The sequence below is a fragment of the Cydia pomonella genome, chromosome 6 (genome assembly GCF_033807575.1).
Source record: "Cydia pomonella isolate Wapato2018A chromosome 6, ilCydPomo1, whole genome shotgun sequence".
Classification (NCBI taxonomy): domain Eukaryota; kingdom Metazoa; phylum Arthropoda; class Insecta; order Lepidoptera; family Tortricidae; genus Cydia; species Cydia pomonella.
In genome coordinates this window covers 5,226,174-5,253,281 of record NC_084708.1, presented here as the reverse complement: position 1 = coordinate 5,253,281, position 27,108 = coordinate 5,226,174, and the positions used below count along the sequence as shown (strand labels likewise).

Below are 27,108 nucleotides of genomic sequence, written 5' to 3'. Positions count from 1 at the left end.
CGAAATCCTTTTCTTATTTTTTTTTTACCTTCGTTAGCACAGTGCCCTCTGTTGGACGAGAAAACATACACTGAGTTACTTATCAACATACCTAGGTAGGAAGGTATCAGCGATGTGGCAAATCACTAATAGGTGGCAGTAAAATCAAAATTTATATGTATCACGAAATGTTTACTTTCAGTGATGCTAATTTTACAGAAAGTAAATTTAAGTAATAAAACAATTAAAACATGTAATCAAATTATTTATAATGTATCAAAGTTTTATTTAAATCATGGTCTGAACGCCATCTGTTATTAGTATAAGAAAGCGTAGTTCAGTTTCAGTACTTATGCTACTCGTCGCTAGATGACACTGTAACCAAAAATAAACCGATGCGTTCAAGAATCTTTTTAGGTATTACAATAATAATTGTGACCAATTGTGACTGTTAAAAGAAAACAACTAAATAATTACGTAACGTATCGTAATGATGAATAAACGCTCAAAATTTAATAATATAACTGAAAATACTTACAAAAATCATGTTATTAGATATGCCAAAATCAAAGAAATAGAAATACAAAATAAAACTACATTATGGAGGCTAAAGGTAAGGAGAACCCTCTATGTATTGAAGTGTCCGTCAAAAGTTAAGCCTTTTAATTTTACTTTTGGCAGTGGCCTCCTAGTGAGTATTGTATTCTTTGTGCATAATGTACCTCATCTCCTCGGAATTGAACGCACCCTATATAAGGTTAAATGTCAAAACTGTCAAATTGATTACAACGTCAATCAACAATTTTCGTAGACCACGTATAACGTAAAAGTGCTGTATGCTGTATTTGTTGACAAGAAATTATGGATAATATGAGTTTAAAAGAAATACAGAGTAGATTGTTACTATGGGAATCTCCTACAAATCCTCTAGCACCGCTTACATCTTCCCAAAGGGAAGCAATATTAGATATAGAAGCACTTTTGCTAGGCGAACCGACAGAGGTTGAAGATGTTTGTATTTATTTATGTTTTGTCTTATTTACATTTTATTTAAAATGTAAAACTAAATCAACGTGTTCTATTTTGAACGGTTATCATTTTAGGATAATGTGCAAGCTAGTTCAGCGGAAGATGTCGATAAAAACGCCGTGCCCCCTGTAGACACAACATACGATTTTCTGGAGTGGTATGAGAGGCTCTGTGAGAGTAACGTGGAGAAAGCAGACGCACCGTATAAAGCTTATTACAGGCAGTTAGAGGACAGACGAAATGAGTGTGTTGCTTTAACTAATCAGGTATGTAAATAGCACTTAAGGTTTTCTTGTATAAACTTATAAAAAATCGGTTTTTTAGAGGATATAGGAGCTGTGCTCATGAGAATGTCAGATGAATATATCTGTCATGCTAGGTGAAAATGCACTATATGCAGCTTAGGTGATAAACCCTGCGTAATAATCTCAAAAATCAGGACTTCATACTCAACTGTTACCTGTCTGTCACCTGTATGCCTGAAATTTTGAAATCTAAGGTAATGAAATTTTATGTGTCAGGCTGTTTTGCTTTTTGGGTTAACTGATATTAGTTTTGAATGCCATGCTTTTTTTGCAGTCTAGTCAATTAAGCTTTGTTGTGAATATTTGAAGGGCTCTAGCACTTAAAAAAACCAAAATATTATAAAAAGCAAAACTGTCCAACATCAATATTGATGATATTAATCTGTGTTGAAAAAATCATTGCTCAAAGGTCAAAAACCATGGAGGAATGAGTTGAGTATGTTTGTATAGAGTAATGACCACTCCCATATATCCTTATTTAATAAGCTGTGGTTACCTATAATTGGACAAACATCTAGCCTTAATGTTATGTAAGCTACAGATTATTTTTTCATGATGTATTTTCTGTTGGTGATCCTAAATAAAATAAAATAAAAAATAGATATTTGGTTTGTAATTTTGAAAATACCATGCAAACACATACAACACACATTAGGTGTGCAAGGCATGGGAAATGTGTCGAATTTTTGTAGGTACTGATATAGAATATCTAAAAAAATTTGAAGTAATTGTCTGAATATTACATTCCATTCCATTATTTTCTAGATTGGTGCCACAATGTCCGACTTGGAGAAGCTGTCAGAAGAGTACAACTTGGTGTCAGACAAGACAAACGCATTGCACACCATGAGTGAGCAGTTGCTGGCAGACCAGAATAAACTGTCCAGCATAGGTAACTTTTGTTTTCTATTAGGCGGGTCCACACAGAGTGAGCATACGCACAAGACAATTTCCTCGCACACAAAACGGCCAGTGTAGACGTGCCTCGGCCTAGGCAATGCGCTCAGGCGAGGCACGTCTACACTCGCGCATATGCTCGTTCTATGTGGACCCACCTGTTAAAATATTTGAGCTACAAGATGTTTCTGATGTTTCCTTTATAAAACAACATCCAAAATATATCTCTAAAATCCCTGTGAATAGGAAGATCCCTCAACATATGGTGGATCACTATCAAGAGAGTGATTACTGATTAACATACCTCGGGGTTTTGGGTGCAGGACAGAACATTAGCCAAAAAAGAAGGTAAAGACTATAAACAGACTCTGTTTTAACATTATTAAGCACAGTTGGAGCTTACTACCTATTTGTAATTCATAGTTTGGTAACTATACAATAAAAAGCACCCAAAACCCTATGACTATGGAGATTCAATGTGTAGAATGTAACCCATATAAAGCAGGATAAAACTGGGGTTAAGGAAAGAAAGAAGAACAACACCAAGGCCTTGTTCGTTCTTCTGCTTGCCTGTTCTCTAAATACCAGTATGTTAAAGAATGACTTATGTAGAATAGGCCAAGGTGCCCAACACTTTCTTTTTCTATGACAGGTGATCAGTGATCATGTAATGCTTTCTGTAGAAAACATAGTGTTGGACGTTTTGGCCCGGATCCAGACCCTTCGAACATGAATCTTCGTTAAATGTGTAACCTTCAGATTAGGGACGTCACGAATGTTGCATTCTTCACATTCGCAAATATGAAAGCGTATCCGAATGTCCAGGATGCGAATATCCGAATGCGAATACGAATGGGAATATGTAAAATAAATAAAAATAAAAATAGCCTTTATTATTGAAGTTTTTACATTTGTGAGTATATTATTTATCATTTCCATCGGCAACTCCAACTCGTCCCTTGACGAAGGCCTCTTCCAAAGTCTTCCATTCTGGTCTATTTCTTGCAACACTCATCCAAGCTTTTCCTCCAGTCTTTTTTAGGTCGTTGGACCAGCTGTACTGTTGTGGCCCGCTTTTTCTAGTGTTATATCTTGGGAATATGTAGTTGTTATTATTATTCCTAATTAGAAAAAAAACTGTTAGTACATAATAAAACGTCTTCGAATGGGATGTCATAAAGTGTTGAGAAATGCTGTCTACTAGTCAAAATGCATTACTTGAAAACAGATTGCGCGCACTGCCCATACGTGAGTTGACGAAACAGGACACGACCTGCATACATTTGCATTTGCAAAACATTCGCTTCATTTGATGCAAATGTTTATATGAATGCGAATATCCGTGACATATAGGTACTTCAGATATATTGGAGTGGCTAAAGTGCTTTAAAATATCTGTAAATACTTTCAAACACTGAAAGATAAAACAAATTTACAATAATAATGTAAGTAAGATGATAATTTAAGTTATGTATATATTTTCAGGTGACGATATCCGGCAGAGGCTGCACTACTTCACGCAAGTGGAGCACCTGTCTCAGCGGCTGAGCAGTACCACCATGTCCATCAACAGCGAAGCATTCTTCAATTTGTTGGCTAAGATTGATGAGTGTTTGGAGTACATGAGGACTAATGTAAGTTCTTCCATGTTGTTTTACAATATTAATTTGTAATAAGGAGAATTCATTTTGCTAGATTGCCACTGTGAGCTTAGTTCTAACTTATCTGGCTGCCCCTGTGATTAAACGTAACAAAATGGTTATAAATTTTTCTATCCTATTTTGTTAGAACTATGAAGTGCCAGTTACTTTTTCACTAACTAATCCTATGGTCATAGAGACAAGTAAGCATAGAGTGCTCACTCCGTACATCGGTTTTCTTGCCAAAACGCTTATTATTTTCGTAGTCGACATCTAGCGTCAAATAGCATATTTATCAGTACTGCTATTTGACAATAGATGTTGCGACGAACAAAAAGTCTAATCCTCAACAATTTTCAGCTAACACCTTCAACACCTTCTGCTTGTAATATTAGTTTTATATTGTTGAGCAATACTTTTCGTCAGTCACACTGTGATTTCTAGTAAGCGCTTGTGGCCTAGCGGTAAGAGCGTGCGACTTGCAATCCGGAGGTCGCGGGTTTAAACCCCGGCTCGTACCAATGAGTTTTTCGGAACTTATGTACGAAATATCATTTGATATTTACCAGTCGCTTGAGGAAACCGGACTAATCCCAACAAGGCCTAGTTTACCCTCTGGGTTGGAAGGTCAGATGGCAGTCGCTTTCGTAAAAACTAGTGTCTACGCCAAATCTTGGGATTAGTTGTCAAGCGGACCCCAGGCTCCCATGAGCCGTGGCAAAATGCCGGGACAACGCGAGGAAAAAGAAGACACTGTAATTTCTAGTCCGTAAATCCGCTACTTGACGCTAGATGTCGACTTCGAATATATTAAACATCCTTTTTAGGGTTCCGTAGCCAAATGGCAAAAAACGGAACCCTTATAGATTCGTCATGTCCGTCTGTCTGTCCGATTCTGTCACAGCCACTTTTTTCCGAAACTATAAGAGCTATACTGTTCAAACTTAATAAGTGGATGTATTCTATGAACCGCATTAAGATGTTCACACAAAAATAGAAAAAAAACAATAAATTTTGGGGGTTCCCCATACTTAGAACTGAAACTCAAAAAATCTTTTTTCGTCAAACCCATACGTGTGGGGTATCTATGGATAGGTCTTCAAAAATGATATTGAGGTTTCTAATATAATTTTTTTCTAAAGTGAATAGTTTGCGCGAGAGACACTTCCAAAGTGATAAAATGTGTGTCCCCCCCCCCGTAACTTCTAAAATAACAGAATGAAAAATCTAAAAAAAATATATGATATACATTGCTATGTAAACTTCCACCGAAAATTGGTTTGAACGAGATCTAGTAAGTAGTTTTTTTTTAATACGTCATGAAATTAAAAAAAAAAATTTTTTTTCATCATACCCATACGTGTGGGGTATCTATGGATAGGTCTTCAAAAATGATATTAATGTTTCTAACATTATTTTTTTCTAAACTGAATAGTTTGCGCGAGAGAACCTTCCAAAGTGAAAAAAAGTGTCCCCCCCCCCCTGTAACTTCTAAAATAACAGAATGAAAAAACTAAAAAAAATATATGATATACATTGTCATGCAAACTTCCACCGAAAATTGGTTTGAACGAGATCTAGTAAGTAGTTTTTTTTTAATACGTCATAAAATTTAAAAAAAAAATTTTTTTCATCAAACCCATACGTGTGGGGTATCTATGGATAGGTCTTCAAAAATGATATTTAGGTTTCTAATATCATTTTTTTTCTAAACTGAGTAGTTTGCGCGAGAGACACTTCCAAAGTGAAAAAATGTGTGTTCCCCCCCCCCCGTAACTTCTAAAATAACAGAATGAAAAATCTAAAAAAAATATATGATATACATTACCATGCAAACTTTCAACGAAAATTGGTTTGAACGAGATCTAGTGAGTAGTTTTTTTTTAAAACGTCATATAATTAAAAAAAAAATTTTTTCATCAAACCCATACGTGTGGGGTATCTATGGATAGGTCTTCAAAAATGATATTTAGGTTCCTAATATCATTTTTTTCTAAACTGAATAGTTTGCGCGAGAGACACTTCCAAAGTGGTAAAATGTTGAACAAAATCTAGTAAGTAGATTTTTTTTTAATACGTCTTAAATGGTACGGAACCCTTCATGCGCGAGTCCGACTCGCACTTGGCCGCTTTTTTTATTGTTTATTGCACTCATGTTAGTGTACAGTTTTTTAAAACTACTTAATACAGTTCCACATGAACCCTGTAAGGGTATAGCAATATTCTTAAAACTAACTTATGAGATAACATGCATCATGGGCATAAGCCAATTAGAAAGGGCTGGTGTATGATATATCTGTATGTCTTATTTGTGCCGGTAATGTTATTCGTCCATATTATACCAAAAAATTTGTATGTATTTGTATCCTCTACTTTCTGGTACCTCGTTGTACATGTTGCTGCATTTGTCACCCTCTTCTCACTCTCTTCTACTCAAAGGTTAACTGGAAGAGATTCCTTGAAGGAATAAGTTCGCCTTTGTACTTAGCTTTTCCTAATTGTAAGTTCCTTTTATTATGTGTTTTTGTACAATAAAGAGTTTACTACTACTACTACTTAATTATCGTTAAAAAAATCATTTAATGTGTAGTATGCTTTTTTTTACTAGATAAGTTTTTAATGAATTTTTAAAGTTACTAAAATTATTTATTTCTTTAGTTTCATTTGGGATTTTATTATATATTTTTATGGCCATGCCAAAAGGGCCTTTGTGGATCATCTGTAGAGTAGAGTTTGGTGTGTCCCTATACTCTATTTGTCAATTTCAGAGCACATTCAAAGAGTCTCACACATACCTAGTGAAGTACCGGCACCTGCAGAGCCGCGCCATCTCTCTGATCCGGTCGTACGTCACCCACGTGCTCGACCACGCCACGGAACAAGTCTTGTCACCCAAAGATGAGGATGCCAGCGAACAGGTACAGATATAAACAAGCCTTTGCCTCGGTACTTGTTGCGTTCCCTTTTCCATTTCAGAGCAGATTCAGGATGCTGAGAACGTGTGCCTAGTGAAGTATCGGCCAAAGATAAAGATGCCAGTGAACAGGTACTGACTAAAGATAAGCATTGTACCTGTGAAATGACTATACTTAAGTAGCACATGCTCCGAGACAAAAGAGAAAAATGGTCAAAAGACATCACAACATGGTACCCAAGGGGTAGGAAAAGGATTTTTTTTAAATACTACGTCGGTGGCAAACAAGCATACGGCCCACCTGATGGTAAGCCGTCTCCGTAGCCTATGTACGCCTGCAACTCCAGAGGAGTTACATTGCCGACCCTAACCCCCTCCCACCCCTCGTTGAGCTCTGGCAACCTTACTCACCGGCAGGAACACAATACTATGAGTAGGGTCTAGTGTTTGGCTGCGGTTTTCTGTAAGGTGGAGGTACTTCCCCAGTTGGAATCTGCTCTAGATCTGGAATGACATCCGCTGTGCTGTGTCCTACCACACAAAGCAAGATGACAATGCCCATACCTCTCTTTTGGACGTAGTTTAAGGATGTACCCGGGTCATGAATGAGGAATGGTGGTGGAAAAAAATAAGATGGCAAGACGAGTTCAGGCAGGTAGCTGGAGCCTTGTGGAGAAGACAGGCTCTGGACAGAGAGTGGAGGAATATGCGAGAGGCGTATGCCAAGGACAACCAGATAAAGTCTGCGGAGAAAGGCTAGCAGTAAGCAACTTGTAAAGCATAGCAGTAAGCAACTTGTAAAGCATAGATTTCCCTGATACGGTCCTATGTCACGTGCAAGAGCATCACCCAAAGATGAAAGAGGCAGGTACAGATATGAAACAGTTACATCATACACGTAATATGTTCTGTGTACCAATTCAGTGACCTTTTCAGTATTGAAATATGTATATATCAGTATAGATACATAATTTGTATATAAGCGTGACGAGCTAAAGGCCAGACCACCTATGGCCATAACATATAATTGCGTCGGAGGGGTGCTGACCTGCAGCGAGTGTGGCCGCACATTCGCTGCTAAGATTGGCTACGTCAGTCACCTGAGAGCGCACCAGCGACACTCTCAGCGGTAGAAAGCAGTTGCTGTGGCCGAAAACGGCTAGGAGACGATGATGATGATGATTTCAACGATCAGGTAGCGAAACATATATATATTATATTGTTTAATACACTAGCGGTTGAAAGCTGATGCGTGTATATCACTGCACTTGGTTTTTTTATACGATTGATTTTTATTTTGAGTTTTAATAATAGATAGACTTTCCAGAATTATTAGGGCATAAACAATTTTTAACATATGGTTAAACTTGAAATCACAACAAAATTGTCTATCTCATAAAAACACTGCAATATGATCAGTCAGAAGCCTGTTAGTTTTGCCCCACAGTGTTCACCAGTACCTGGAAAAGCATGGTTAAACTTAAGAAAAATATCCTAGTGAGTAATAATAAAGAAAATAGTAACAAAGCTTAGTGGTATTAGTTAGGGCCGATCACAAAATCATCTGCAGAATGCGGATGTGTCCGATGGATTTTTTATCGTCGGCGGCGTTTTGTGTGAAATTAGCGCGGTAAACATTAAAATATATATTGATATAAAAAAATATATAGTCGTTTGATTTGAAGCTGGCCCGAAGCGGTTAATCTTTTGTCTATTGTTAACTAAAACCGCGCGTGCCACTACCTGCAGAAAAAGGGTCGTATAATTCCAATTGGCACCTGAGCGCGGGCTAGTCCAACGCTCAAAAAACCAGTGTAAGTGTGCTCTCCGATAACGCGCCTTTGTTACGCATATCGAGGACACATTTTAGACTGGTTCGGTAGCGTTCGACTCGCCGGCACTCAGTAACCGTATAGGGACCACACAAGAAATCGCAATTTCTTTTCCATTTGTTCATTTTGAATCTTATTTCAATTACCATAGGAGTTGTAATAAATTGACCGGTTAAAGTGACCGGGCCCTTTTTTTTGCAGGTAGTGGCACGCGCCGTTTTAGTTAACAATAGACAAAGGATAAGCCGTTGGGGGCCAGCTACAAATCTAACGACTATACCTGAGTATATTTTAGTCTTGCTAGACCATCCAAAACGTTACGTTTTATTTTATTTGCAATATTAAATTGACACTTTGTTAAAATTAGACATCTTTTTTATTATTGTGAATGTGAACATGTGTGTTTTTTCTTAGGAAAACATGGACACTGCTTATGCCGTGTATTTTGGAAAGTTCCAAGCCACTGTGCCCAAGCTGAAGATGGTTATTGAAGAGATAGAAGCGAGAGCAGAAAAAAGCCCCGAGTAAGTCCATTTTACTTACTTATTTCTTTTAATACATTTTATTTATTAATAAGCCATTAATTGTATGTTGTTTAATCAGATTTCGAATCGTTGAAGTTACTTAAAACATGATTGCATTATTGTTGTTGAATTCGGTTCTATTACAAACTTTTATTTAGTTTCACCTGCCCCGTTGTCTGTTTGTAATCAAATCTTGCAAGTTAAATTTGATCCACTTCCCGGTTTCCGATTGAGCTGAAAATTTGCATACATATGTAAGTCGGGTGACAATGCTATAAATTGGTACAATCGAGCGAATTGAATCGAGAATTGGCTCGATGAGTACTCTAGTATTAGTTGCCTGTGGAAAGAAAAGTACAGTCAGCGATAAAAGAAAAACTTATTGTCATCACACTTGCTTGAAAAATATATTATTTCAAGCAGGTGTACTGAAGGACAAAGACCTATATTGTTCCCTTGGGAGTTATGAATTGTGAAAAAGCTATAACTCCCTAGGGAGTTGTAAGTTTTTTATTTTATTATGGCACGAATTCATAGACACCACGTAGTGTTAATGAGTTTTACTTTAAAAAAACTGCCGTTAATAATTGAATATGTTTGTTTATGTTTAAAAATATTTAATTTGATTAATTTAATACTTAGCAGTTTAAAATATTTTTACATAATTTTCAATCGTGACTGAATGCCGAATAGGTCTGCGTCTTCGATGCCTTAACCTGTCAAAGAATGCCAATATGGCGGACGAATGTTTGAAATGTCACCGTATTTAAGAATTATTTCGCTTAAAATTTAGTTTTTTCTTCGCAAGTGTGATGAAAAACATTGTGTAACTCCGGGGGTAAGAATATTGCAAACACCCTCGCTTCCAAAATTTCACTGACCCCCCTCGTTGCACAATGTACTATTATTTACTGGTAGGTACGCCTCGCTGCTGTCGGACATCCAGCACGAGTACGCGTCGCGCCGCGCGCTGGTGGCCGGCGCGCCCACGGCCGCCGCGCTGCGCGCCGCCGCCGCGCGCCCCCCGCGCGACCACTGCACGCTGCTGCGCGCCGCCTGCTCGCTGCTAGCTCACGCCAGTAGCGATGAGTGCGCGCTGTACTCGCGTCTTTTCAGCAGGAGCTGTCCCGCCATTCAGTATGTATCTGTATTTGTTCTTTAAAATGTTCTAAGTAACGATAATATAATTTGTTAACTGTTATACGATATCATATTGAGATGAAACTGGGTTCAAGCATTTAATTAGACACCAGTGACACAATCTACCATAAAATTAATTTATTAAAAATTTAACGGACGGATTAGTTGCCAAGCGGACCCCAGGGTCCCATGAGCCGTGTCAAAATGCCGGGACAACACAAGGAAGAAGAATAGATAGTGTTGTGTTCCTGCCGGTGAGTAAGGTTGCCAGAGCTCAACGAGGGGGAGCGGGTTTAGGGTCGGCAACGCGCATGTAACTCCTCTGGAGTTGCAGGCTTACATAGGCTACGGAGGCTGCTTACCATCAGGCGGGCCGTATGCTTGTTTGCCACCGAAGTAGTATAAAAAAAAAAGAAGACTTAAGATACAGACTATAGCGCAGTTCATTATGCAGTTTACCATTTAAATTTTTGTGAGCAATTGTTCAATTAGGTCGCAAAACATCGATCATAAGCCAAAATGTTATGTTCATAGGTCATCACATGTTCCCCAAAATGGCACAATGTTTTATTATTAAACCTTCGTTTTTAATTGCGTGGAATTCTGACAGCTGTCATAATTTAACGTTTCAGGGATAGTGAACATGTTTTTACTGTACATCTTATTATCAATTATTTTTATGTGAAGTTAATATTTCTTGCATGAACTCTTATTTGACTGAATTTTTTTAAAGTGGGCAGTTCCATGGAGGGTAGATCGATGTAAGGAGAACACACTCACGGCTTGGTCACGACATAGTGCGGCGGCAGCAGCGGCGAGCGGCGGTTGGAGTGGAACACAGCCATCCGACCTTTGTTCCCGCACGAACGGCAAATTACGTCAAAACGCTTGATAAAACTAAATCAATTATATTGTTTGATTTTAGGAAAATACAAAGAATGACAATAATTTTAAGCATGTGACATAGACACTTATTATAATTATATCGCAGGGGCCAGATATGCTAAAAACAGGGTTCGTATGGAGGATAGCTGGAGCTGCCACGGTATAAACCAATTCATTTGAACATTATTTTTTGTTTAACGATATAGTACAAAATATAAAAAATATAATTTTAGTCCAAAGGTTTACGATATATGAAAGTCATTAGAATGATACCAGTAACAATATTTTTTTACCCCAAAAAATACCTGATATTTTATCTTGTCGAAATAGTGCATTTTAAAATTAAACAATCATTGTTTTCACGAATAAAGTATTATGATGATTGAAATTAAAAATAATCATGTCCTAATGTATTTCCGATGTTTTATTTTGGCTTGTAATTCTCACCATAAATTTAAGGAGTAAGTTTTTGCCTGTCATCACCAGGAGACGTCAGAATTCCACGCAATTAAAAACTAAGGTTTACATTTATTACCAAAGGAGAAATTGCTTCGACATCTATCATCACTGGCTTCCCGTATCGGTTGTAACAATTTTTTATATATTTTCAGAGAATATCTGCAGTCTTTATGCAATGGTCTGTACGAGACATTGCGACCACATATCATACACATCAACCACCTGGAAACCCTCGCCGAGCTCTGCGTTATCCTTCGAGTGGAAGTTTTAGAGGAGCAAGTGGCGAATGATCGTAAGTAATAGAGATCATTTAAAAATCTGTTTCATTGGTTGATAGGGCCCGCATGCGGGGTGTAAGAGGTTCCCATAACGCATGCCATTATGAGTTTCACTAAGGTGTGTCTAAGGTGGTGTAAAGTAGTAGGTACCTGAGTAAAATAAGGCCCACATAAGGGAGTAAGATTATAAAATTTAAAAAAAACTGATATAGTCAACATCTTTTAATTTTAATGAGTTTTCCAATTCAAATAACAATTGACTAAAAAAATGGCAGCTGTAACCGTAAACAAACCCACTTTACAATGATTTTAAAAACCTTATTATTAGGTTTTATTTTACGCTGGCAGGGTAATAAGGCCTAAGGCTGGCCTAAGATTTTTACAACTATAATAAATATGTCTAGGTGTAGGTTAAGTGCACATGATTCAAGTATAGGTGAGAAACATGCACATCCATCTCAACATGAGCGAGATGAATGTGCATGTTCGGGACCGCGGATATCATGTTTTTGATCGAATTTAAACTGTCGTGAGACATAACATTAAAATAATTCTACGGATGTTACGTACGTAATACATGAGTGTCATCCGTGGAATTATTTTAATCATGTTTTTTAATTTTAATGTTTTGTAAGTTTAAAAAAGAAAAAAGTAATCGCTGAGTTCCCTCAAAAATAAAATTGCGCATTTTTATTACTAGCAATTTTTTTTATTTGTAGCTTTTGTGCATAAATTGTTACAATTTTTTTAAGTGCGTTTTAGACCTAGGTATGTTCGTGATTTTTTTCTATCGAGCATAAGTCAAAAACATTAGGATTCGAATCGCTGAAGTCCGTAGAGAAAATCCTCAAGAATACTTATATAATTTTTTTGGCAACCGTATTATTATCCAAAAAAGCGGTGCGATAGTTCAAAAATTCCGCTCCCTGAACCTAAGGCACCTTAACCAGAAGTATTATTGTGCAACTTTTATTTCATTGGCACGAAAACTTAAATAATATTAGAAAAAACCTTGGCCACCACCGAATGATCTAGCTCATTCTGGTCTTTTAGTGCGGAACTGCGTTCTTGCACTTCTTGCTTGCTGTATAAACACTGCGTCCATGCGGCCGGTGTGGATGTACCCCGCTGACGTGCGGTTGACTGAGCGGTTTAAGAGGAACGTCCTCCGATTTTTAAATGGTCAGCAACGCGCATGTAACACCTCTGGAGTTGAGTTGGAGGCTACGGTGACTGCTTACCATCAGGCGGGCCGTATGCTTGTTTGCCACTGTCGTGATATAAAAAAACGTACGGTCGAAGTTGAAGTTTTGTGATCGCATTTGGCGCGCTCTTGGAGCGCGTTGGGTTTTCCGAAAGAGGACGTGTTTTATGTACAAGTATTTTTTGTGTAATTTTCAGCGGAAACCCTAGCAGCATTAGGAGCCTGCGCCCGTGCCCTCCTCCAAGACGCACAGGAGCGCCTAGTGTTCAGGGCGCACGTGCACCTCCGCTCCGACGTGCTGCTGTACCGCCCCGCGCCGCCCGACCTGCAGTACCCGGGCAAACTCCTCATGATGGAGGTTCGTTCGTTCGTTTATTTATTTCTCTATATCATCATTCACTTGCTCTTATCCCATTTATTTCTCTATCTGTCCGTCGAATTAACAAGGGCGATAGAAAGATATCGAAACCGTACCAATTCTCCTTCAATTGAAAGAAAGAAAGGAAATACATTTATTTAACGCCAGAACATACTACATAAAAAAGAAGGCATGCAGACATAAAAAAACATTTGGACGCTAAAATAGTATCCCCACTCAGCGTAATGCCGCGGCAATCCATGGCGCCGGTTTTCTGTGGGGACCGGACTTAATCTAGAGTTAATAGGGACCCCAACGCTAACGACACAAAGAAATTAACATTCAATCATTATTATTGATATAAAAACCAAACATACAAAATTAAAAACCAGAAAAAAAACATACACATGACCATTACAATATTAACTAAGAACCGTTACCAAACTACACAAAAAAAAAACAATCCATTAATTTGCCATGAAAACAAAAGTGTGTGAGTGATTAACATGTTACTAGGATGATTGTACTTGAATTTGTAACAAGTGTTGCTCAAAGGTTAACTGGAAGAGATCTCTTAAAGACATAAGTTCGCCTTTGTGTTAATGATGAGTGTTTTTTTTTCCCTGTTTTGTTTTCACTTTTGTACAATAAAGTGTTTTACTACTACTACTTTTTATGTTCGCGGTAGGCCCTCTGACCCGATTGCCGTTACAAATTTTATTCCATTGACGAGTTCTACGAGCTCTCTACTATAAAATCTAGTAGATTATTTCAACAGATTGACTAATATAATGTGTATAATGAATGGATTTAAAGTACCTAAGGATAATAAGGCCTGGCGGGTAATAAGGCCTAACTTGCCAAAATCGTGTTTTTGTGCAGACATGTCCATGACTTTATCAGGTGATCTTGTGAACTGAGGTTCCTGGTCGTCAGTATTGAATAATCCATAGTGAAAAGTGGCCACGTGCCTTGCCATTAACAACTAATATCTGGGAGACCGAGGTTTGCTCGGAAAACATAAAAACTCAAAAATGCGCGTTTTCCCGGAGATGAGATCTAGCTAGATTGATTTTTCGCCCCCAAAAACCCCCATATACCAAATTTCATTGAAATCGTTAGAGCCGTTTCCGAGATCCCCGAACTATATAAATATACAAGAATTGCTCGTTTAAAGGTATAAGATTGGCCCGGAAAAAATATTTGTAGTTTTCGTAATATTATCTACATTTGTATTTTTTGTATTATGGCAATCTTGCGATCATTTACTTTCTTATTTATCTCTTATACTGTGCTAAACGTGTAAATATCATGTTATAATCCCATTCATGTTTATCCTTTTTGGTTTACATACATCGTTGGTGGGTAATAAATAAGGCCTACAAAAAAAAAAATTACATTTAGGCCTTATTTTCCTATAGGCGCCTACGTGAGTCATGGAAAAAAAAATGTTTGTTCTTTATTTTGCTATATTTTGATTATAATATTTGTAAGCATATCTCTAAGGCTGATTGATTGACAGTTTACTTCGCAAATTGTACTGTTCCATTTGGGCGTTAATTCGGGATTATCTTACCCAATTCACACCTACACCAGGCATTAAAGTGTAATAATTATTGGTCTCAAGTTCTAAATATATGGTGGTATGGCTATTATAATTATTTTAGTTGTTAAAATCATAGGCGTCCCTTAAGCCTTATTACCCTACCAGCGTACAATAAAGTCTATTATTAGTAAGGTTTTTAAAATCCTTTTATTGTGGTTTTATTTGTTTTTTAGTTCATTTTGTAGTGTTTGGAATTGGAAAACTCATAAAAATTAAAAGATGTTGATTATATCAACAATTTTTTATTTTATAACCAAACTCCCTTAGGAAGGCCTTATTACCCTTATGTACCTTATTTGCCAATACTTCAAACCTCAACATTAAATAAAAAACATGAACAAGTTCTCTGGCTCGGTTACTCTAAAAAGTATAATAAAAAAGTATCTTGGCCTCCAACACAAGAGAACGTTGTATATTATTTATAGTGCTATTTTACCTCAGACTTATTTTGGCTAAATAACACCACCTATTAGTATTTCCCTATCATGTCAATGTCATCATACTTGAAATAAATTGTCAAAAGTGGAGAAAGAATAATTTTTATACGGAATATTAGAAATACTAATAAGATTAATCGTAAATTTGAAGTGTCTGCAAGCCAAGATTATTGGCAATGGCGAGTGACTGGCAATTTAAAATGAAGAAATATTTCGAAAATGTGGCAAATAGAACGAAGAAATCCGTTGAAAATTATGAGGTACATTCATTGGGTACAAAAAGGTTAAAATAAAAGCGATTCGCTATATATTTTATTATATAGTGGTAGCCAATATGCATATTTGAATGGATATTCCTATAAGTACCTCGTTTTTTTATCATTAGAAAAAAACTAAACGATCATAACTTGTCTAATTATAGAAAAAACGCTTTTGAAGTATACTAACTATTACATATGAAACCAAAAGAATGTATAAACATAAATATATGATACGCTATATAATTGTTAATTAGCTTTGTTATCCAGATTGATACTGGAGTATTCCATATGACAGCCCCTAGGTGGTTGTACAAGAATTTGCGTTTTTGCCGCACTTATCACCAAGCCAAACTTACAGCATGACGCATGGAGAGAGTCCACGTACGACTGGAGAGATTCTGCTGAATCAGCCATAAGGCAAACGTCATCCGCGTAAAGTATGTCCAATATCGAGTGCTTCGTGACTTTACTTTTGGCCCTAAAGCGCGACAAATCGAAAAACAACGACTTACACTGGACTCGACTCGACTGGACAACTCCATTGCGCATCGTGTGGGATAAGAATTGTTGATGGAGTCGCCATTGCCGGATACGGCAAGGAAGGAGTGTTGTTAATTAGCTGTGACTTATTTTTCTAAAGTGCTTTTCTTTCAATAAAGAGACCCGTCAAGATGGTTTAATCGTTTTCTAATAAAAAGGCAAAGTATAAATTCAAACGAACTATAGTGTGGTCAAATCTTGGAAGCTAAATTTGACCCACTTTCCGATTTCCAATTGAGTTGAAACTTTGCATACATATGTAAGTCTGGTGACCATCGAGCCGTTCTGATGATGGAGACAGGAGGTAGCCATAGGAACTCTGTGATGAAACAACGCAACCTAATTGGGTTCTGGGTTTTTAGAATTGTTTCGATTAGAAGTAGTTGTCTGTGGTAAAAATGTACAGTCAGCGATAAAAGCTTGTACTAAAAAGCGGCCAAGAGCGAGTCGGACTCGCCCATGAAGGGTTCCGTACCATTTATGACGTATTAAAAAAAACTACTTACTAGATCTCGTCCAAAACCAATTTTCGGTGGAAGTTTGCATGGTAATGTATATCATATATTTTTTTTAGATTTTTCATTCTCTTATTTTAGAAGTTACAGGGGGGGGGGGGACACATTTTTTTCACTTTGGAAGTGTCTCTCGCGCAAACTATTCAGTTTAGAAAAAAATGATATTAGAAACTTAAATATCATTTTTAAAGACCTATCCATAGATACCCCACACGTATGGGTTTGATGTAAAAAAAAAAAAATTTTAATTTTTATGTCGTATAAAAAAAAACTACTTACTAGATCTCGTTCAAACCAATTTTCGGTGGAAGTTTGCATGGTAATGTATATCATATATTTTTTTTAGATTTTTCATTCTGTTATTTTAGAAGTTACAGGGGGGGGGGGGACACAATTTTTTTTACTTTGGAAGTGTCTCTCGCGCAAACTATTCAGTTTAGAAAAAAAATATATTAGAAACCTAAATATCATTTTTGAAGACCTATCCATAGATACCCCACACGTATGGGTTTGATGAAAGAATTTTTTAAATTTTTTTATGACGTATTAAAAAAAACTACTTACTAGATTTCGTTCAAACCAATTTTCGGTGGAAGTTTGCATGGCAATGTATATCATATATTTTTTTTAGATTTTTCATTCTGTTATTTTAGAATTTACGGGGGGGGGGGGACACATTTTACCACTTTGGAAGTGTCTCTCGCGCAAACTATTCAGTTTAGAAAAAAATGATATTAGAAACCTCAATATCATTTTTAAAGACCTATCCATAGATGACACGTATGGGTTTGATGAAAAAAGTTTTTTTGAGTTTCAGTTCTAAGTATGGGGAACCCCCAAAATTTATTGTTTTTTTTTTTCTATATTTGTGTAAAAATCCTAATGCAGTTCATAGAATACATCTACTTACCAAGTTTGATCAGTATAGCTCTTATAGTTTCGGAAAAAAGTGGCGGTGACATAATCGGACAGACAGACGGACATGACGAATCTATAAGGGTTCCGTTTTTTGCCATTTGGCTACGGAACCCTAAAAATGATATTTTTGGCAAGAACTTATTTAAATATTATTCTTTTATTCTAGCAAATCGCCCTCTCCATCCAACAAGAGCAGGCCCTAAAGCGGTCGGACTCCCGCAACTCCATGGTGTCGGACACCTCGGCGACGTCGCAGGAGGCGGCCCCCGCGCCGGCGGAGGCGCCGCGCCGGCCGCCCGGCTCGCCCGCCGACCTGCACGGCATGTGGTACCCCGCGGTGCGCCGGACCTTGGCCGCGCTGTCTAGGCTCTACAGGTAACTATTGACAGCAAAGTCCGTACTATGGAGCGTGGAATTAAAAGGTGTGAAATCTCTTATGGTAGAACTGTTGCAAGTGTCCAGCTGTCAGCTATAATAGTTCCAAATCACTCCAGAGTAGCGCTAGAGTAGCTAAGAACCTAGGCGTTATTGATGGAGTGAAGTTCGCTGTCTATGATTTCATTATTTTTTTAAAGTATTCTAGGTACTGTAGCGCCACCTATTTAAGGTTTACTTACACTTTTTGGTATGGAGATTCCATTCCTTACCTCCATCTTCCATAGTCAGTACTTTTAGATATTCTGTTTTAAGGCCCGTCCAGACGGTATGATCAAATTGGACAATTTGATCAGAAATTAAATTGATGTCGATCTGATCAAGCGTCTTCATGTACACAAATTAATCACCAATTACGGTAGTTACGGTGACAGGCGAGCGCTCTAAATTAAATAATTGCGCTTAAACGCGCAAGAGTCGCAGACTAGCGTCGAAGATTGCCATTTTTACGTCCGCACCACCTGCTTAAATTCACAATTTAATCAGATTGGGCGAAAAATTGTCCTGTCCCGACTGACCTTTATATATAGCAATTAAAATAAGTAACTTACATATTACATATAATACTACGGTTTCTGCGCACCTTCAGTAGTTTCTAACATTTTTGATATTTTCGAAAAAAAATGGCGTTTCCATTTTATACCTAATGGGTAATTTCATTCCCCACATAAAAATGTCAAAAGATTCCATTTTTTTTTTTCATTTGGACAGTTTCACAATTTTAGAATTTTTCCGTGGGGATACCGGTAATAGTATTCAATTCTCTAAAAATTCTCTAGGATTTTTTTTTTATACCACGACGTTGGCAAACAAGCATACGGCCCGCCTGATAGTAAGCAGTCACCGTAGCCTATGGACGCCTGCAACACCAGAGGCATTACATGCTCGAAGCCGATTTTTATTGAATAAGGTTGTTTCTGAACATGATTTTGTTACAGATGTTTAGAAAAGAAAGTATTCCAAGGCCTAGCGCAAGAAGCGATCTCCCTCTGCGTACAAAGCCTGGACAGCGCCTGCAAGCAGATCTGCGCCACGCAAACCAACATCGACGGCGAGCTCTTCCAAATCAAACACCTCCTCATTCTCAGAGAACAAATCGCCCCTTTCCAAGTCGACTTCGTCATAAAGGAAACAACTTTAGACTTCAGTAATATGAAAAATGCAGCATATGGTTTACTGCAGCGCCCTAAACAGATATTTTCGTTGAACAGTAACAATGCTTTGCTAGAGTTCTTGTTGGAAGGCACGCCGATGGTGAAGGAGCATTTGCTGGATTCGAGGAAGGAGGTGGATAGGCAGTTGAAGAGTTGCTGTGAGATGTTCATTAGGCATGCGACTGAGATTTTGTCTGGGCCGCTGCTTACTTTTGTTGAAAAGGTTAGTAAAGTTGTGGTTAACTTCCAACTTTTATGTTGAAATTTACCTGTTATGAAAAAAATAACATGATAGTCGAAAGAATAAGTTACAAGTTATTGGAGCACGCGTGAATTCTAGGTGATAGCACTGGAGCCCTCTGTCTCTTACCGCGATAGTATTATGCACACTCAAGATGGCACTCATTTTTTTGCAAATGCTATGTGAGCTTATGAGTTCTTAGCTGCGACTGAACCGGTGAGCTCCATCTTAGGCCCTGTTTTCACTTTCCATCAGGTGTGACTAGAGTACTTTTAATAAATTTCTGAATAGTAAATACGTCGAACCAAACGCAGCAAGAGCCTATTAGCGCAAACTCTCAATGTCAAGTTTACGTTTCTAATTTAGACCACAAGATAGCAGACTATACCGCGTAAGGTCCCTAACAAACAAATATGATTCAAGATTATAGTTTTTGACCAATATTAGCAATATTCCAAACCACTAAGGATACACGGCGATAATTTTTCCGTATATTCGGGATTTTATCGAATACCGTCACAGTGACAAATAGTGACAGCAAAATTTGTATGGCAACTTTCAAAATCGTGCACATGGTGTCTATCTGTCTATGCGGGAAAGTCGCAGTATAACATTCGCCCCCATTTTGCTTACCTATATTTCATACTGCTTCCCGGCTTAGTCTGTAAGAAAATTATCAAATGTTTATTACGAATATTTGTATAGGTATCATTAGGCGGGCCCACACAGAGCGATCATACGCACGAGGCAATTTTCTCGGGCACAAACTTGCCAGTATAGACTCGGCCGAGGCGGCGCGCGCGTTTTCCTCGCTTGAGCGCGCCGAGGCACGTCTATACTGGTCGGTTTGTGCGCGAGAACATTGCCTCGCGCGTATGCTCGCTCTGTGTAGACCCGCCTGACTAAAGGTTCTGTCTCCATTACCAGGTACAAGCCTTTACCCCAGCAGATCAGATCAGGAGCCAGCCGTGGGCCTCACCTGAAGAGATGGCGGTTGTGGTGAAGGAAGCGCAGAGGCTCATCAAAGCGCATCTGGCTTCGCTGCAGCGATCCATGCAACTGTACCTGGCTAACAAGGAGACGGAGTTTATACTGTTCAGGCCTATTAGGGTAAAGATTTTTTTGTGGCAACTACTTAAGCCTTTAGCCACCAAAGATGTCAACTGACGCGCGCAGCTGCTTATTAGATGGAGCCTGTTTATTATCGTCAGTGCCAAGTTCAAGTTTTCGATTTATGTCCCAAGATGGCAGATCTTCCGATGCGCACGGTTCCTAAAATTGAAATTTTTTTAGGTAAGTATTTAACTTACCTAAAAAAATTAATAGAATCAGGCATTACTTTGCGGAAATTCACATATTATTTAAAGCAATAACTATTACTTTGCTAATCCGCGAAAAGATAACGTGCTAACCCATTATACTTACTTGCGTATTATACATGCAATTAATGTTACTTTATTACTTAAGAACTTCATTGTCTCATTAAGTCATTAACCCTTCCATTTTTTTTCAGAACAACGTTGTCGGCTACTTCGTGCAAATCGAGCAGCTTCTAACGAACGGAGGCTATTCTTATGAAGACGCGCTCCTAGTGGCCTGTCCCACGCACGAGCAGATCTCCGTATTCATATCCTCGGCCAGTCTCATCAGCCACAATGAGCCGGTGTTGCCTTATGGGACAAAGAGGAAGACCAGCACAGTGCGTAAGCCCAGTGTTACCAGCGTTCAGGAGAAGGAGCTCAGTGAGGCCACAGGAACTATGAATGTGTGATAATTATGGGGAGATATGGGCTTGAAATGAAGTACTTTGTTAAATTTATATTTATCGCAATATGTAATTTTAAGTATTGGCTTCAAATTTTATCTATGATAATTTATAAATGAAAACATGTGTATTGGAAAACAGAATTGTTTATTTCCATCTCATTTACTTATTCTCCTATAATAAATACACATTCCACCAAAGACATTGTGTTTTAATGTAATAAAACAACAGACATTTGGGATCAGTAGATTTAATGTGTTGTTGACTGATTTAAATAAAGATTCTAAAAGATTATCTATGACAATAATTACATTAATTTACGCCCTAAGCCAGTACATGCCGGCGCGGAGCCTGGTGTAGTCGGGTAAGCCTTCTGTGGGACCAACAGCAGCAACTGCAGGGCATTTGTCATAGATGTATTTGTAGCAGACGTCACGGATGTTTGCGGCAGTGACAGCATCAATGCGAGCATCTAATTCGTGGATAGGGATTCTGCGGTTGTAGCAGAGCATCTGGCGACCGATGTCTTCACAGACAGGGGTAGTGCCATCGAGCTGTAGGAGCATGTTTGTCTTTAACAGGTTCTTTGCACGCTCAACTTCTCCCTCGGTGACAGAAATGCAGAGCTTCATCCATTCAGACTGGATGTTGTAGACCATGTCCTCAATCTGGAGGGGCTCAGCAACAAAGTAAATGCCCCACAGACCAGTGTCCTTGTAGCAAGTGTTGAAGGACTGGAAGCTGTGGCATAGGCCTTCAGAGGATGCAGCGCGGGCGAGCACTGAGGCGTTGTTGGCGCCACCGCCCTGGGATCGGTCCCAAGCTCCAATAAGAGTATTTGCAACCATTAGAGGAATGTTATCAGCATCGGTCCAACCAGCACCTTCAACAGCAATAGCCACATGAGCCAGGGGCATGGAGTCATCACGGACTCTGATTTCAGAACCAGTGTAGCGGCAGGGAGCAATTTCAGGGACATCAAGAGCTGTGTTCTTCAGTTTGCCCAAGTGCTTGTTGGCAAGGTCTACCAGCTTCTCATGCTCAACACCACCGGCGCCAGACAGCACGATGCGCGCTGGCTGGTAGTGTGTCTTGATGTACTGCTGCAAGTCAGCCTTGGAGATCTTCTTAATGTTCTTGGTGGGTCCCAAGATGGTCTGTCCTAGGGGTGTGCCTTGGAAGGCAGTGGCGTGTAAGTGGTCGAATACGACCTCTTGCAGGTTGCTTTCGACATCCTGCATCTCTCGGAGGATCACGCCTCGTTCGCGTTCGATTTCGGGTTCAGCGAGCGACGAATTCTGAATAATGTCGGCAAGGATCTCGACGGCCGCGGGCACGTCATTCGCGAGGCATTTAGCGTAAAACACGGTCTGTTCCCGAGACGTGTACGCATTTAAATGCGCTCCCATGTTCTCGACGAGCAACTCTAGGTCGGTCTGCGATCTTTTGCTGGTGCCTTTGAAAGCCATGTGTTCTAAGAAATGAGCGACTCCGTTGTTTTTAGAGTTCTCGTACCTGGAGCCGGCATCAATCCACAGGCCAACGGTCGCCGTGGCGGCGCCGGAGTCCTCGGAGGCAACTCGCAGTCCATTGTCGAGCACTGTAAGCCTGGTCGGTGGAACGTTGACTAGTGCCTGCTTGTAACCGACGGCGGTAGCTAAGGACCTGACCTGCACGCCCTGGGAGGACAGCAGTCGCAACGTAGTCGCTACTTTAAGCATTTTTATGTGAATCCTTGCCTGTTACGATAAAGTTCTTATGCTCGCTGATTTACGTAATAAATGAGCAAGGAATGAAAATGGTTTGCGATACGTCAAAGTCAATGAACAAGATTTTAGTTTTTTCAAGATGGCTGATAAATTTAAATGCTTACTTTTTTGCCAAAACGTGATGATTTCGTCTGTACAAGACAAATTTATTACTGATGAAAACGAGATGCTTTGTAAAAATGTGACTCAAACATATTTTAGGAAATGTGACTACAGATAAACCAATTAAGTAATATTTCTAGTGTGTCACCTTCGTTTAAAACTTTTGTCATTTTATTTTAATGATTTTAAAGAATAGGCATAGTTTGTGTCATCCACCATGACGCGCAAAGGGTGTAGCAGGATAGCCTAGGAAAAACTGCCCCCAGCGATTTTGGGCCGAAACTGTAATCAAACGATGCCTTTTGGGGAGGTTATACTCTGCACAAAGTTTCATCCCTCTGTTACCCCCTGGGGGTGAAAAACACCCGATTAACCCCAAAACTGTTTTAATTTTTTTTTCCTAAACTATGAAAGTGATGAATTTGAAATTTTGGACTAATATTAATAAGACTAAAAGCTATGTGCTAAAAAAATATTAACCCGCTAACCATTTAAATTCTTGTAAAAAAAACAAAAATAAAAAAAGAATCACCCTGTATATCAAGTTTGGCTCATGGTACACACACCATTTTTTTTTCAAAAATGAACCAGTTTATATTCTACATTATACAAAAGTTTCATGGACCTGCTCCAGAAGGAACATTGCGAAATTAAAATAAACGTACTATTTCGTAGCCACTAATCATTATACTCATATCATGCTTAATACGCAACGTCTCGGACCCGAAAACAAAATAATTTAAAAAAACCGGCCAAGAGCATGTCGGGCCACGCTCAGTGTAGGGTTCCGTAGTTACTCTTCCGTCACAATAAGCTAAACTGGAGCTTAAAGTATAGTAAATTGTTAACCAAGGGATGAAACGATACCTTTCACGCGAGTTAAACAAATAGGCAAATTTGCACAATCAGTACCTAATTAAAGTCTTTTTACTATGAAGGGGAAACTTTTTGCGATAACTCAAAAACAGCTAAACTGATCATGTCCGCTATAATTTTCATTTAATGTCTTTCTTAAGCTCTACTTCCACGATATTTTTCATATTTTTTGGACCTATGGTTCAAAAGTTAGAGGGGGGGACACATTTTCGGACACATTTTTTTTTTTTTTCGGAGCGATTATCTCCGAATATATTCACTTTATCAAAAAATGTTTGTTGAAAATAGGGAATGCAAACCGGTTTTAACCGAAACCGAAAAAACCGGATTTTTGACGGAAACCCAAAACCGGGTTTTTAGAATTTGAAAAAACCGGTTTCGGTTTTATTCGGTTTTTTTATTTATTTACCTAAGTTGCATGTTTTATTCATTATAAGGGTATAAACCGGTCCTAAACCGGTTGAATCGACATCAAATCAAATAATGTGGTGTTGTGTTAGTTTGATCATTTGTAACGCTAAATGAATTTTTACGGTACAAAATACAAAAATACGAAAGATTTAAATAATTTAAAGTATTGGCAGTGGCAGGACATCCGTGCTGGTGTACGAATTGTATAGTAGTACTTTTTAATAAAAATGGGTATAAAAGGTCTTATTTATAATTTTATTATGCGATGCGCTGTTGAAAAATTCCACGTAATCAATTATATCAATGGCAGCTTTAGAGTCTTTTGGTTGGTTCGGTGATAACGACTTACCGACAACCTTTTTTGTTTCTTTCGCACTAATAGGAAAGGGTAGTTCAAACCCTAAAGAATGGAATTACTTGACTACCTGTGTTTGCCCAGTTTAAGCTAACATCATCAGTTTCTAATATACTAGAAGACAGCGAAAAACTTAGAGCAAGATTTCGGATTGGGCCATTTGATTTAAGACAAATAACATTAAATTATAAATTGATATTGTCATATATTTAAGAAAAAATGACAAATGACAATGTCTAAACAAAAAACCAAAAAAATAATTTAATAAAATTGGTTTGTTCCTATTCCTAGTTACAAATAACATTAAGTCATTTGACAATTCCCATAGAATACAATAAAATAGTCAGATATTCTGTCTTTAATTTCGTGATAAAATCGTGTATATACTATACTAGCATTCGTTTTTACACGTGAAGCAATCTTTTCTTTATTCCATGGCGATGAATTTAAGAATTGTTGATTCTAAAAACGAAACCGGTTTTAACCGGTTTCGTTTTTTTTTTGTAAAACCGAAGAAAAAACCGGTTTTGAAAAACCTCCGGTTTTTGCATTCCCTAGTTGAAAACCCCTATTAGTTTTGAAATACCTTTCCAACGATACCCCACACCGTAGGATTGAAGCAAAAAAAAAAAATTCACCCCCATTTTACGTGTAGGGGTGAATTTTTGGGGTACCCTCAAAAAAAAAAAATTTTTAGATTTTATTGTACGACTTTGTCGGCTTTATTGATTTATATATCCATGCCGAATTTCAGCTTTCTAGCACTAACGACCACGGAGCAAAGCCTCGGACAGACAGACAGACAGACGGACATGGCGAAACTATAAGGGTTCCTAGTTGACTACGGAACCCTAAAAATGTTTTTATAAATACAAATGAGTTTGATTCATACTTCTTTATCCCCACCTTTTTCAAATCGGGCACGAGCAGCGGTCCGATCGCAAGCCATTGTTTATTAATAATGCAAGGCTCTTAGTGGGAGTTCAATGAATAGTACGCACCAAAGAGCCAATACATATTAATTTCGCAATGTTCCTTCTGGAGTAGGTCCATGAAACTTTTGTATAATGTAGAATATAAACTGGTTCATTTTTGAAAAAAAAAATGGTGTGTGTACCATGAGCCAAACTTGATATACAGGGTGATTCTTTTTTTATTTTCGGTTTTTTTACAAGAATTTAAATGGTTAGGGGGTTAATATTTTTTTAGCACATAGCTTTTAGTCTTATGAATATTTGTACAAAATTTTAAATTCGTCACTTTCATAGTTTAAGCAAAAATAATTAAAACAGTTTTGGGGTTAATCGGGTGTTTTTCACCCCTAGGGGGTAACAGAGGGATGAAACTTTGTGCAGAGTATAACCTCCCCAAAAGGCATCGTTTGATTACAGTTTCGGCCCAAAATCGCTGGGGGCAGTTTTTCCTAGGCTATCCTGCTACACCCTTTGTCAAATTTAACCTTTAAAAAATGTCTCCAAACGCGAATACTAGCATCCTACAACATAGAATTCCAATTTATGTATTCTTGCGTCCGCTCCTTCAATTTCATCGGTAATATCGTTCATAATCTGTGGATGGTTGATAAAAAAAATAGTTGAAATAGGCGAGCCAAATTTGATCAGACTGGCACAAAAAAATCCCATCTGGACTGGCCTTCACTTGTAGACCACGAGAACTGAGAAAGGGCTCAAAACGTCGGGCTGTACTGTACGTATTTTAAATACATCTTACGTGTATTTAATAACTTTCCAAAATCTTTAGATTTTGACGACCGGTCTGGCCTAGTGGGTAGTGACCCTGCCTATGAAGCTGATGGTCCCGGGTTCACATCCTGGTAAGGGCATTTATTCGTGTGATGAGCATGGATATTTGTTTTCGATGTATTTAAGTATTTATAAATATTTACATATTATATATATCGTTGTCTAAGTACCCTCAACACAAGCGTTATTGAGCTTACTGTAGGACTTAGTCAATTTGTGTAATAATGATCTATAATATTTATTGATTTATTTATTATTATTTATTTATTAGATTTACAGTTTCGTCACTATGAACTATAGTACATTGTACAACGAGGGGGGTAAGAGAAATATTGGACACGAGGGTGTACCCGAGTTTGCAATATTCTTACCCCCGGAGTAACACACAATGTTTTTCATCACACTTGCGAAGAAAAAACTAAATTTTAAGCGAAATATTTTTTAAATACGGTGACATTTCAAACATTGGTCGGCCATATTGTCATTGTTTGACAGGTTAGGCATCAAAGACACGGGG

General features: G+C 38.1%; 2 protein-coding genes across 3 annotated transcripts; one reads left to right on the top strand and one right to left on the bottom strand.

Moving 5' to 3' along the window:
- Positions 1-769: 769 nt before the first annotated feature.
- Positions 770-21,515, top strand: LOC133518785 (conserved oligomeric Golgi complex subunit 3). 2 transcript variants are annotated; one of them, XM_061852487.1, is made up of 13 exons: positions 770-981; positions 1,083-1,274; positions 2,079-2,205; positions 3,696-3,844; positions 6,619-6,768; positions 9,011-9,120; positions 10,039-10,257; positions 11,757-11,896; positions 13,284-13,444; positions 17,887-18,095; positions 19,094-19,532; positions 20,478-20,660; positions 21,064-21,515. In XM_061852487.1, exons 1-13 carry the CDS (start codon positions 841-843, stop codon positions 21,319-21,321), a joined length of 2,478 nt encoding a protein of 825 aa, XP_061708471.1. In that variant the 5' UTR covers positions 770-840; the 3' UTR covers positions 21,322-21,515. The 2 variants fall into 2 exon arrangements, with proteins under 2 accessions (XP_061708471.1, XP_061708470.1); XM_061852486.1 differs by having other exon boundaries at positions 770-990.
- On the bottom strand, positions 21,446-23,240 carry LOC133518786 (mitochondrial-processing peptidase subunit beta). Its single transcript, XM_061852488.1, has one exon. It carries the CDS (start codon positions 23,034-23,036, stop codon positions 21,633-21,635), a length of 1,404 nt encoding a protein of 467 aa, XP_061708472.1. The 5' UTR covers positions 23,037-23,240; the 3' UTR covers positions 21,446-21,632.
- Between the last annotated feature and the right edge of the window lie 3,868 nt (positions 23,241-27,108).